At 43.3% G+C, this 13885-nt stretch overlaps 1 protein-coding gene across 1 annotated transcript; it reads right to left on the reverse strand.

Annotated features, from left to right (window-relative positions):
* Positions 1-5884: 5884 nt before the first annotated feature.
* otomp (otolith matrix protein) lies at positions 5885-12349 on the reverse strand. Its single transcript, XM_085767164.1, has 9 exons — positions 12184-12349; positions 11889-12025; positions 11486-11588; positions 10905-11090; positions 9241-9415; positions 8770-8841; positions 7178-7358; positions 6659-6830; positions 5885-6494 (listed from the first exon to the last, which is right to left on the reverse strand). The coding sequence occupies exons 1-9, from the start codon at positions 12272-12274 to the stop codon at positions 6484-6486; spliced, it is 1128 nt and encodes a 375-aa protein (XP_085623290.1). The 5' UTR covers positions 12275-12349; the 3' UTR covers positions 5885-6483.
* Positions 12350-13885: the final 1536 nt, after the last annotated feature.

The raw sequence follows: 13885 nt of genomic DNA on the forward strand, positions 1-13885 counted from the left end.
GTTCAGAAGGGGCTGCACACAAATTACTCTGTGACCAAGACCTTTTATACAATAGTGGACATAGACACATGCACCTTGAGGACTGGACCTGCAATCTACCTGTAACTGTGGGTGTTGGCACATGAGGCAATTTCTTTGTGGCGTGTGGTCTTGAGTTAGTGTGTGAAAGTGTGTGGGGGTGTGGGGGTGTGAGAGTGTGTGTGCGCCTACAGCAGTAATGAGCACTGGGCCATGGGATGCCCAAAGGCAAGGTCTCCTAACAGGGTCAGGCTCAAGGACGTCTGGCACTGATCCACGTGCCCACCTCCACCACACACATAAAACATATTGGACCAGTGGACCGCAAGCTGATCCAGCACCATTAAACAATGTGAGGAAACAACACGCGTTTCGTACATCACACCCACCCGTTGTGTTTTCTCTCAATTTGTCTGTTTTCTCTCTCTTTGATACACACACACACACACACACACCCGTACACACACCAGCACACACAGTGAAACACCCTCTATTCGTCCCCAAACGAACGAGATTCACGCTCCACTAGCAAAGACTCTCAGAGTGTAGGTTATTAATGAGAGCATGTCCTAACAGCATTACAGAGCTACTGCCCCATGGAGATGAGAGGAGAGGAGAGGAGAGGAGAGGAGAGGAGAGGAGAGGAGAGGAGAGGAGAGGAGAGGAGAGGAGAGGAGAGGAGAGGAGAGGAGAGGAGAGGAGAGGAGGAGATGGGAAAATAGAAATCAGAGAATCAGATAGTATGAAAGAGAAGAGAAGAAAAGAGGAGTGAAATACGAGAGCAGTTGGTAAGTTAACATGAATGGAGATGGGAGGAGACAGAAAAAAGGAGGAAAGAGGAGAAGAGGATAAAAACAAGAGCAAAGGAGAGAAGAGATGAAAGATGAGGGGGAAAGGAGGAGATGGAAGGATTAAAGAGGAGGAGAATAAATGAGAAAAGTCAAGGAAAGCAGAAAAGAGGCAGCGTAGAAAAACTAAGGGAGGAGAGAGAACAGGTGGACGGCAGGGGAGCAGAGGAAAGACGAGAGGCAAAGAGAAAATGTGACAAGAGCGTAGAGGAGAAGAGGAACAGAGGAAATACAGAAACACATAAAGTTGTGATCGGAGGAGAAAAGTGTCAGTTAAGTGCTATTTGAATCCCCCTGTGGGCTTATAATGGTTTTATTGGAAAAGTCATGATGGATGGGCTGCACACTGCTGAGGAGACAGTGCCATCTAGTGTTGGGCACCTGAAGCGTCTCTCAGCACAGTGAGAAACCACTGAGCTCTGCATCCTCGTGTCACACTCACCTACACACACTCACGCGTACACACACACACACACACACGACTGTGCATAAATATCCTCCTCCCGGCTGCTTCACACTCAAACAATCTGCTGCTCGTGGTCATTTTTCACCCAGCCTGTGCGTCATTTATGGAGGCAACACGCACTGTCACACAAACTGAGCGCAAAAACACATTCTAAATTGATAGCCAGTCTTGTGTGCGTCCGTGTGTGTGTGTGTGTGTGTGTTTTTTGTGTGTATGTGTGTTTGTGCTTGAGCTGCTTGGGTTTTATTGTGTAAGTGATCCGGGGAGCGTTATGGGAGCAGAGCGATAAGCCTGGTGTCACTGGCGTCTAATCATACTCCATGTTCCTTATCGGCTTCGGGCTCAGGAGACTGAGTGAACTGTGGAGAGGGAGAAGAGGAGGAGGAGGAGGAGGGGGAGGCAGAGATGGAGGGAGAAGGTGAAAAAGAAAAGGGGGCGGGGTTATAGGTGGGGAGAGAGAAGGTGATAGGGGAAGAGAGATGAGGAGGAGAAAAAGTAAAGGATGAGAGAGGTAAGAGGAGGAGTAGAGGACATGAGAGAGGAAGGAGTGGAGATTTAAGGGTCTGCTGCACTAAAAGCATATAAGAAACCAGTGCCAAGCCCCGTGTCCCGACTCACCTCGCCACCCACACAGCACAAACCCACCTTGTGTAAGAAGATCCACCACTTCCCACTCTGTGTGCATGCACGTGGGTATGTAGCCAGTGTGTGTGTGTGTTTGTGTGTGTTGGGGTTAAGGATGGGTGGTAATTGAATAATGACAGTAACACCTCTGATGGATTACCTGTCACTCTTCCCTCTACTCTCCCTCCATCACTGTCAGTCGTCTCTTCTCCGCCGCTCTCGCCTCACAACCTCCGGTCAAACCGTCTCCCCCGTCCACCGCTGTCGGTCGCTCGAACCAGCAGCAATAAAGACGCTCACAAATTACGCAAAGATGACACGGCTGTGCAGATTCACACGCGTGCTTTCACACCACAAGCTGCGTCCTCACACTTTTTTACTGCCACCCTGCCAAAAAAAAAAATCTCTCTTAAAGATACTAAGAATATGAACTAATTTGCACATACAAGTCACCTCTAGTCAGGTCAATTTGACTTGACTGGAGGTGACTGGAAATGTGTGAACAGACTGTAAAATAACTGAGAAAATTAGACCTTCCCAGACGTTTTGCTAATAAAAGCTAGTGGACTGATTTCTATGTACAACACTCTTGTAAGTCTTGCTTCAGTGGCCCTGCTATGTCCCTTTGACTTCAGTGAAACTAGTCAAATAGAGATTATAATATTCAAACTAAAACAACAGTGGAACAAACTGACTGCAGTTCACTTAACGACCACCGGTGTCAATGAGAAAAAAGTGTTTCATAGAGTACCTTTAAGTTAAAGTAAAAATTCATAGAGGTACATGACAAAATGTGAAAAAGTTACCATATCCATTGACATATCCTTCTAAGAGGGTTAAATTACAGTATATTCTACTATTGGATTATTACTGATGCATTAAGACGTTAGCAGATGCTTTAATTTTTGAGCAGCAGTTTAATTATTTGATCAATATGGAGTCAGTTCTTTATGATTAAATATATTGGACACTTAAATGCACTGCAGTGAGACATATTATTTTACAGGCTGATCATGTGCTTTTTATATGGAAAGTCTGCCAATGGTAATGCAGGAGAGTTGTTAAATTAATGTCCACTACAGCTTGAATGTTCTAGGCCTTTGAAGTGCTGCTGGGAAACTTAATCTATAATCTATCATTCATAATCTGTCTCCACTACCTTAAGTAAAAACGATAGCCATCAAAGAACGTAAAGGTGCAATATTTCCTTATAAAATGTAGACGAACTAAAGAATATAGAGACTTAAAGTGTGAATAGTGAGAAGAAGTGAACCAGGCCGCGGCTCTGCCACTTCATATTTCCACTTCACATCATTTCTGAGTTAAATATTACATGTGTTTGACAGTTATGGTTATAAGAGACTTTGCAGATGAATATTTTTTACATGCAAAACGGTTCGTAAAACATGATGCAGTAGTAAAGACAACAGTATATGAAGCAGTTTCAGTGAGCTCCACCTCACCCTCTTATACCATATTAAACTCCTGCCTACACATCGATGCATACCGGGACTGCAGAACCTACCGTATATACTGTATATTACACATTAAGCCACATTTAACGACCTCAGTACATCTTCCACCACTGCTCATTTTCCTCGTACTTATATGTCCTTTCATTTAGAGTTAATGTTTCTCAGATTAGTGTCATCTCACTGTCATTTTGGGGGTCATCGTCCGCTGTACGAGCCTGTGGTTCCTCGATCTCTCTGGCTTCATCTGTTTGTTCAAGTGCAAGGATACAATTACTTTCCACTGCTGGTATTGACCCACTTTCCCCCCTTTCACACCCACACCTCAAGGTTGAGAGGACTGTATTGAAGTCACATTAGTTGTTTTTATTTGTGCAGTACAGCAGAATGGCCGGAGCACGAGGGCTGACGATTGAGAGCGATTGCAGCACTCTGCTGCAATGCAGTTCTATCTACTGTATCTGCTCACTGCTAAATGGAGCTCCTCCATCACGGGCACAGACTTCCTCTAAAGGATTACTGTTGTAAATCAGGTGAAGCAGTGCCAGCAGGGGCTTTTGGTCCATGCAGGGAAGAGGAGGCCCGTCTCCAGCTATGATGATGGTGTGTCCCTGATTCACCTGTCTACCTGAGAAGCACTTCTCTCCACCTGAGTGAGCACCTTAGTCTGTGTGTGTGTAGGTCTTTGTGTGTTACGAATTCCCTTTTTTTCCGCCTCCCTTCATCCTAATTCTTCTTTGTTCTTTCTTTCCATTCACAAGCGTATGACAGGAAGCAAGCTGCCTGTGTCTGACTGTGTGTGAGAGAGAGAGAAAGGGAGAGAAAGAGAGAGGCAGGAAGACGGAGAGAGTGTGAGACAAGAGTGTGAGATGCAGCCAGAGAGATGATATCAAGCATAATTCATTTCCACACAGATATCATGTGGCTGTTTCGGGATAATTAGAAGTCGGCCAGAAAGGAAGAGAGGATTATTTTCTTTATCATCATTCATTTAATTGGTTGAAAAAAAAAAGGTTTGCAGCTCTACACATTAATGCGGCGAGTATTTAGTATTTACATCAAGCCTCTTTCAGGACTGTCCGACAAATGGAAAAACAAACGGCACCATTGGCACAAACCAGCGTTGAATTAGTACAACAGATATGACTTTACCCTTCACTAATGAGGTGAAAAACACAGCTTCTCTCCAGAGTTGTGGCGTCTTTCATCTCACACGTTCACACTTGGGGAGTTTTTTCTCTCTCGTTCTTTTTGCCATCAAAAGCAAAAAAAAAAAAAAAAAAAAGTAACACATGCAGTCTGGTAAAGGAGATTGTGGTGACAATTCAAAAGGAATGCACTGGGTTTCAAAACAAAGTCCCCGTTAGCTCAGGAAACGACTTTAACGTCACTCTGTTGTACGAGTTCGAGCTGGTTGTATTTCTTCCAGTATGACGAGGTCAACCACTACAGGTTGATGAGGAGAACTTCATCCAGTTTATCGGTTTCATGTCGGGCTCTGTGGTGCAGAAAGCAAATGAAATAATAGAAGTGGAGGCGACAAGAAAAGCCCAGAATTACAGTGTGTTATACATTTTTACAGTACATGACTCCTCGTGTTGAGTAAGGCTTTTAAACAAGCTGCTGGTTTCCTTTAATTACAGTAACTGAAACATGTCAGAGAAAATAAATGATCTTGTGCGTTCTCTAGGCAATCACCATTCCTCCATAGCACATTAATTCAGTTACACTCTCCTCCATGACAATACTATACACTGCACAGGCTCATTTCTGCTTCCAATACCGGCCTCTAACATCCTCCCATTCATAACTATTACCCCCTATCATATCAGCGTCTCCCCACTGGCAGCCGTGTTCAAGTATAAATGGCATATCGTGGAAAAACACACGCTCCCTCGTGTGTTGCTTTGTGAATAAAAACAGAAGCATGTTTTTGGGGGGGAATTTGGGGCGAGGCATTGACGAGAAATTTGTCAAAGCATTTACACTCAGGGGTCAGTGGAGGCAGCCCAAGCCCTAATCCCCTTTCTCCTAACTGTATGGTGTAACAATACACTCTGAGCTGGCACGGTCCGGTCCACCATACCAGACGTGAGAGAGCAGTGATCCAAAGTCGAAATCTATACAAGCCATGGGAAAGCGGCAGTCCTAGCAACACACGCACACACATAAACTTACAGACACACTTTCTCTCACACACAAGCAGTATAATATGCCAGACTGCCAATTAGGGCAATAATGGCTGTGGGAAAAAGTGTATACTCACACGTCGCACACACACATACACGCACACATACAGTTACTGAGTCTTTCAAGCTCATACTTAATAGCACCCTGTTGTTCAGTGCCAGAGACAGACCCTGTGGGAGGAGGGTACTCAAGCTCAGACTAATGCAACAAGCGAGAAGAAGCGAATTTCCCAACACACATGCAGAGCATTAACGGTTAACAGGCTCTTTTTTCTTTTTCTTTTTTTAGCGCATGTACACGTAAATCAATTTAGTTGGACACTTTTCTTGCTTGTGGTGTAATCCTACTAAAATCTTTGTCAAAATTCTCTTTTAAAAAATGCTCTAAAAAGAGAAAAAGTCTGTCAATATCATCATAACAACAACAACAACAACAACAACAACTCATTAACCTGCTCTTCTTTACTTTTCTTTTCTATTGTTTTCTAATTCTATCCTATTCTCTTTTTTTTTTATCCTATAATGTCCTTGCTTCCCAGTGTCCTTTTAATCATGCTCAATTTCAGGGACGTTTTGTATTATTTTCTGGAAGTTTTTCTTAGCCGATTAGCCCCTCTAACCCTTCCAGACTGCATATTAGAAGTCGTGGTGGGTTGGAGGAGAATGAGGATAAGATAATGGAGGACAAGTGTAATGTAATGCCGGGAAAACAAACACAAGAAGCTGAGGCAAAAAAAAAAAAGAAAAAAGTGGAGAGATGGTGAAAGAGAGGGACAAGAGTGTCAGGGAGGGAAAGCAGAGCGGGAGGATGGAGACAGAGGGACTGCAGTGGGAGTTGTTGCGCTGGACATTTCCCTACTGTTCCATCAGCAGAAGCCTGTTGGAGAGAAAGTGAAATAATGAGAGCAGCTGCAAAAGGATACACACACATGCACATTGCACACACATATACACAAAGGGGAAATCGCTCCTCCTGTCACTTAGCCACTTACTTTCCATCAGCAGATCCAAATTAACACACTTCAACACGCAGCCACTTACCCTCACACTCAAAGGCTTGCAGGATGGTGGTGTAAGAGTGGCCCAGCCAAGAGGTGTAGCTACCCAGAACCCTCTGAAGGTGGTGGGTGGCATCGCTGAAGAGCAGATCGGATTCGCCATAGCCTGCTGAGCTGAACAGGCTGAAGCCCTCGGTGGCGTTGCCAAACACATTCTGCAGGGGGGAGAGAAAAAGTGTGTGACAGCGCTTAATGCATGAGGGCATGCATGGATGTGCGTTGGCGTGCTCCGTGTACGTGTGTGTGTGGGTTTCTTTGGGACTGTGAGGACATCTGTGCGTGTGTGTGTGTATTTGTGTAGCCAGAGGGGTCAGCACAGGAGGTATCAGTCATCCCAGCGTCTCTCCCACACACTCGCTAAGAAAGAAGGATGACAGTCTCCAGCAGATACCTGTGCTCTGAGACGTGCAGATCGATATGGATGTAGACACACATAACTAACTAGGGAACAGCACACACACACACCACACAGCTGATTCGATGTCCGACCGTCCACACCCACCTGTAAACGTTCCAGGTACTTCCACACACGGCACTTGTCCTCCACGCGCACCACCACAGCGTTAGCAGGGACGGCTGCCAGGTGGCAATGTGCATGCTCGTCCAGGCCCGCCTCGGTCCCGTCTGGACACAGCAGCTTCAGGTCCTCCAGCTCCAGATCCAGGGCCCAGGACTCTGGGTTCCTACCTGGGTAGCAGAGGGGCACAGGTGTGTGTCAGAGTGGATTGAATTGAAAGAAGCTGGACATTTTGGGGGGGGATATGCGTATAAAAGACTAGGAGCAGATGAAAACAGCTAGTCTGGCTCAGTGCAAAGCTAACAAAATCCACTCACCAGCAGCTTTGAAGCTCACTGATAAACAATGTTGTTTAATTTGTAGCCTACTACACCAACTGAACTATGGTTGTTGTGGTTTTAGGAGGATTTGTCTCGGCCACGGTGAAATCCTGGAGTCTTTGCCGGTTGCTTGGAAACCTCACAGTCACAGACATCAAAGAAGTCCAGCCAAGAAATAGTCCCACACATGAGCATCCATACGGTCACACCTTGGAAAAGAGCTAGGCTAGCCGTTTCCCCCGGTTTCCAGTCTTTTTGCTAAGCTAAGCTAACAGAGTTGACAACAGTCCAAAAGTCAATGATGCAGCATTTTCATGTTAGAATAGTTTGAATCTAAATCTGACTAAATGTGTGAAAGTCAATTCCCTATGGGTCTAATTATTCTCGATTTGTTAATTATATTTTGAGTTATTTAATGACAAGTTAAACGTTCCCAAATTGCTACTGAATTAGTATTTGTTGACTTTATCTGCTGAACTTTTCATTATGAATTTTAGAGATTTTCTTGGTCCCCTCAGACTTAAAAAAAGCAAACAAATAATTAGAGGAAAACACGCGGGCTACCTTGAAGCTACTTTCTCCTCCCGCCAGACAACAGCACAGACCTTCTGTGTTTTCTTGACCTCCGTTAATTGGTCTGACTCCAGACATTTCTGAACCATATGAGAAAGCGTGCTTCGTTAAACAGCGACAGTGTTTGAGGAGCCGGCGTCAAACTGCTCCTGCTCGCCCTGTACCAGCAGAGTCTGTGTTGCGTGACCGTGATAATGATCACCATTAATTTTGGATGTTGCCCAAAGCGGAGGAGCAGATGCAGCAAAATGGAGAATTAGGGCATTTCATTTCTGGACACAGATGTCTGCTCCTCAGTCTGTTTGTCTGCATGTCTGTCCCCTCCTGTGTCCTGTCTCTGTCTGTTCTGTTGTTGTGTTGTTCTCACTTGTGTTTTCACTTATCTTGTTTTTCCTCTATAGTCCTAGAGTCTGTCTCTCTCTCACTCCCTCACACACACACACAGACACACAATTTCTGAATTTGTCCATCGCACACTCCTCTGTGGATTCCTCTGGGTGCTGCGATGCTCATCTTAGAAATATTGTAAAACAGTGACATCCAGTGTTTTGACAGGGACTAGCAGTCTCTATCTATCGGCTCCCCCTGTGTAACCAGCATCATTAATCATATAAATCATAAAATGATGTCATTACATTGTATAACTTCTGTTCTCATCTCTAAAATGCATCATAATTCAAACACTGACCATCCAGATTGTCAAAGACGGTTGTGTGTTTAACAAAGGCCACGTCGCCGAGGTTTTCAGCCACACATCTGAGGAAAAATAACAAAAAGAAAACAACAATCTGTTATTGTACTGTAACAGCAGCTCTTGTTATCTCGTGTAGCTCTTTCATTCCCATCTCAAAGGCCCTTTCACTAAGCACCGCTGAACAGCTCTATAATTATAACACGCAGGCAGTGATTGAAAAGCATTCACACCGCAAATATAAATTAACTGTGTTCATGCTCCTTTTATCTGCTTTGTTTGTTTTATCTAATGTACATTTATGCGTTTCTACCATGTAATTTAATATTGTGTGACTTCTACAAACCCTATAGGACTTCACAGAAAGCTGTGTGGGAGATGCACAGACAGCAGTCATAACAACTACACCTCCTCTGTGTGTCATAAGTGTATTATTGCACACGTTGCTGGTGTCAGTGTCGTACCTCAGTGCTCCTGCCTCTCCGTAGTGCCTCTCTCTGTGGTTGCTGGCACAGATGTGTCTGTCGTTCTCGTCTCCGATGCACGCCTCGCACAGGTTCTTGGGGTTGTTACCTCTGGGGTCGTGCTGGGGGTCCTTGACACCAGGAACACAGCTGTAACCAAAGAAGTTCCCGACCGCTGGTAAAAAAAAAAAAAAAGAAAGAAAAAAATAAGGGGAATGGGCGAGGGGAAGAGTCTCCCCTAAATTATATTAAACTGTTATGACATTCTCACATAATGTAAAAAAAAGGCTGGTGTTCTTCATTCCTTAAGATTACCATGGTCTCTTAAGAGAAATGCTAAACCAAAGCTACAGAAACACATTGTGGCAGAAATCTAAGTGTTAGGGTTTTTTTTGTCTCTCCTGTGTTTTTTGCATAAAAGAGACCATAAGGCTTGTAGTAGCACTTTAGAGCCACAGTTTCAAGGCTGTGTAAGCAGCTGTTGGAGAAGTATGTATACTAAAATGCTCCACACAGAGACATAAAGCTTCATGAAGTGTGAGTTGTCAAGGTTGTATAGAGAGTGACTCATGTATGAACCAAAACACCTATACCTAAAAATACCTGAAGTAGCACTATGAGGCCAAAGCATCTCATGGGTGGGATGGGAGCGAAGGAGCGGTGTATCAATAAAGTCTTGGTTGGAGAGTTCAAATTGAATTTTTCAGTTTGTTCTGTTGTTGTATGTGAATTGTGTTTTCTGTCTCCACAGACTGCAAGATACTACACATCCACAATTGAAGATATTGACTTTGTGTCAGCTTCTTTCTGGTATAATTGGTGTGATCCATTAATGTTTGACATGTGTACAAGTGAGCTATACAAACACATTGTGGACATCTCCAAAAATGTTCAAATAAACCTGATAGGCATTATAGGTATCAGCAAATTTTAAAAACCAATCAGTCATTAAAAGTCGAAAGCCACCCACAGTGCCACCTCATCCATGGCTCTCAAACCCCCACATGCATTTGACATATTTCAAAACACAAATATATACCATAGTTTAATGTTTTAAAGCTCAGTAATTTCCTAAAACCACTGGACGTTTTAATCAGTTGTTACTATAACGGGATAATAATCTAACGGTTGGAGACACAATTATATGTTAATCCTATTAAAGGAGCGTGTTTTAGTCAAGTTCTATGATACAGAGGATTAAAATACTAAACTAATCTACTTTGAACACTGATACAATACTTGTCAGTTGGATCATTTGTTATTAATTTAACTGTTTATCTGCGGGATTAGTTTTTTTTTCTTTTATGTAGATATAAGACAAATGTCCCCAGCCTTATTCTTGTAATGATATGTGTCTTCTCTTCACCATCCAGCTTCCTTGTTCTTCTCATGAAGATGTAATGATGTTCCAGTAGATTCTTCTGTTCATCATCACACTCCCACTCCCACACACATCCCTATCAAAATCACATTTGCAGAGAAAGATGCTGTGGTCTGTAACCGACTCTTCTCCTCTTACCTCTTGTCTCTTACATCGCTTCACCTCTCTGTTCTGCATCACTGCTTCTCCCCCTCTCTCCCTCTCAACCTCTCATATACCATCCACACAAAGACTTACACACATACACACACAGTCCATAGACCTCCACCCCCCTCTGCCTCACCTCTGGGGAAGTTGCACTGCTCCCCTACGCTGATCTGGGAGGTGTTGACCAGGTAGCCTATAGGGACCGTCCACCCCACTGTCGTACGAATGCCAGGGTGACAGGAACTGCGCTCGTGCATCTCCAGCAGGGAGAGGTCGGATGAGGAGCGACGAGCCATCGCCACCACGTAGTAGCTAATACCATCTGGAGGAACATGTTGAGAAAGCAGGTGGAGATCATTTAATAGGATAACAGTTATGTGTGTACTGCCAGATTATAAACGGTTGCCATAAAGTTGGAATATATATATTTTTTTTTTACCTTCTTCTAATGAAATAATTGTGACAATGTGATTTATTCTTGATAGATAGAATGTATATCTTCTCAAAACTTTATTGATCAATCTTTTCCAAATATATCACTGTGAAAATTAAACCACAATTAGCCTTTATAATAGGAATTAAAACAGAAAGGTGTCTAAAAACAAAATTATTCCAACTTTATGGGCAACCATGTATATTGATATGTTCGGGCATCAATAAGTGAAGCCTTTACATGTACTGTTTCACATTGGGCAAGCTGCTCCAGTGTTTACTCACCTACTCCGTTGTGGGACTCCCCGGCTGCGAGCTCCAGGCCGTGGCAGAAACCAGCACCGTAAATGTCATCTGCAAACATGGAGGCTGCATCTGCTGTCCCATTCTGAGGAAAACACATTTATTTTGTCAGTGTCAATTGGCTGATAGATGCTGGGGCTCAGTCAAAACTGTGTGAAATGGAAAGGAAAATGGAAAGACTTGATGGTTGTCAACTTCCTCTATGGAGCTGAAAATAGTTTAGATGGCAGATGTGTGATCAGTAACTAGAAACCAAAGATATATATCTCTGAAAAGACAAAATGCAACCAGCCAACCAAATCTCATATTCTTATGACTTGTTATGTCTAATTAAGACTTTTAAATGCTCAGCTGAGACTGGACAATTCACTGTTTTTTTAGGTACCTTGATCTTGTCCATACAATCTCTGGTGTTCAGGCCACGGACACATTTCAATGTTCCTCTGATATTCCGAGCTGTGGCGTTCCCGGCCAAATCCAGACACTTTTGCTCTTCAGCATCAGACACCACACACCAGGAAACTGAGCAAAACAGTGGGGAAGAGTTAAAAATTAAGTGAAGATTAAATCCAAATCCTCCTGTACAAGAGCAAACTATGAACATATTCCTATGCATTATTTTGAGCATGCAAGTACGTTAATTGCACAAATCCATCAAAAGCCAATTTAACATCATCTACCTGTAGTTTTTTGATTGGAGACACAGTTGACAGACAGAAGAGGCAGAAGAAGGAGAAAAGCTACAGGCAGCTTTCTCTGTAGATGCTCCATGTCGGCTGTGATGGGAAACCTTCTTAGGACAATCTCTCTAATGCAACAGGAATAAAGAGCAGGTGGACTTCATTGAAAAAAGTCTCACACCTGTCCCCTCCCTCTCTTATAACCTGGCCATCAGACAGAGGTGGGAGAACGCGGCAGGTAGGCAGGATGTAGAAGAGAAGAAAACATTACATTATTCCTCTATCCCCTCCTCTTAAGTCAAAGTCCTCAGTAGATAATCCTTCATCCATCTCATGATAACAGTATAGCATTTCCCCCACTCCAATTATCCAGTGAGACTTATCCCCAGTGGAGAGGATAGTGCTCGGCACATGTACGCTCGGAGCAGTTCAGGTCACCTGGCACGGAGTGTCGACCCCAGGCTTTTAATTAAAAAAGCTGTGGACAATGTGTCTCTGTGCTGGAGCTGTGTTCGTGGAGAATAGATACCGGCTGGGCCTTGCTCCGACTCACTGGAGACTAAAGCCCCAGGTAAGCAAGAACAAACAGTGCTGGCTATTGTTCGCAGCCGCAGGACCTGGAGGATAGAAAACATATCGGCTACTTGATACAATTCTCCCTTTTCTTTCTCTTTGCACACACACAGACGCACACACACACACACAGACGCACACATTTTCTGAGAAGCTTCCAAGCTAACCAAGTATTGAATAAATCTTAACAGGTGACAAGTGGAATGAATTTCCTCCTTATCCGCCATTTTGTTGCAATTTCAGACCTGCATGATTGCTCAGAAGATGAAGGGTCATGTTAGTTCTCAGGTAGGTTTTTTTTTTGGAAAGAAAGGGAAGGCTCCCTTTTGAGAGAGGGTATGTGATCCTCAGCATGCATGGGTGAAAGGAGACAGAAGCACAGAGGGACTGCTGAAATCAAACAGTCACATGAAATATGGACTCTCCTGAGAATCTCAGTGAGAATATATACGATTCTCCAGTTTAGCTGCAGACTGTAAATTTCCCAGGGCCGGCTTCATCTCACCTTGTAATTAGATGACATGCAGTAATTTGTCATCTGAAGGTTTACCAATTGAAAATTAATCTGTGATAAGAAGAAATGTCAAACATTTGCTGTTTCCAGCTTCTCATGTGTGAAGATGTGATGTTTTTCTTTTTTGTTAATGATGGTAAACATAATATATTTGGCCTTTGGACTAAAAGCAATTAATCTGCACATTAATCATTATTAAAATAATTCTTTGTCAGACAAAATGTAATAAATAGGCTCTGCCATGTGCTTTTTTTTTAAAACTGAAAATGCACATTAACAATCTTTCCTGTTATAGCAAAAAAAAAAGGTACTAATCAGCTTTTGTCCCTTGACCTCTAGTTAAATTAGCCATTAAGACAACATTAAAATAATCAACATGGAAAATCAAATGAGGAGAAAGCAGGCGAATACACAAAGCCAATGAACAGCACGTAAATGAGAGAGAGGCAAACAACGTGCAGATAAACAAAAACATGTAAAGTAGACACTAGTAAATGGACTGCACTTACATGGCAATTTTCTACCTTAATGGGCAAAGAGCATCACAATTTGACTCTTATTCATCCACAGCTGCCCAGTCGGTGCAAGCACCTAAAATTTGGCTAATCACATTAG

This window comes from Trachurus japonicus, chromosome 22 (assembly GCF_045865225.1).
Source record: "Trachurus japonicus isolate A0001 chromosome 22, Traja_1.0".
Classification (NCBI taxonomy): domain Eukaryota; kingdom Metazoa; phylum Chordata; class Actinopteri; order Carangiformes; family Carangidae; genus Trachurus; species Trachurus japonicus.

Bases quoted from the DNA above. Each gene is read 5' to 3' on its own strand.
- otomp (XM_085767164.1), bottom strand. From the start codon at position 12,274: ATGGAGCATCTACAGAGAAAGCTGCCTGTAGCTTTTCTCCTTCTTCTG. The intron at 12,026-12,183 runs GTAGATGATGTT...TGTTTTGCTCAG, and splicing joins CTCCAATCAAAAAACTACAG to TTTCCTGGTGTGTGGTGTCT. The intron at 6,831-7,177 runs GTGGGTGTGGAC...TCCCCCCTGCAG, and splicing joins AGTACCTGGAACGTTTACAG to AATGTGTTTGGCAACGCCAC.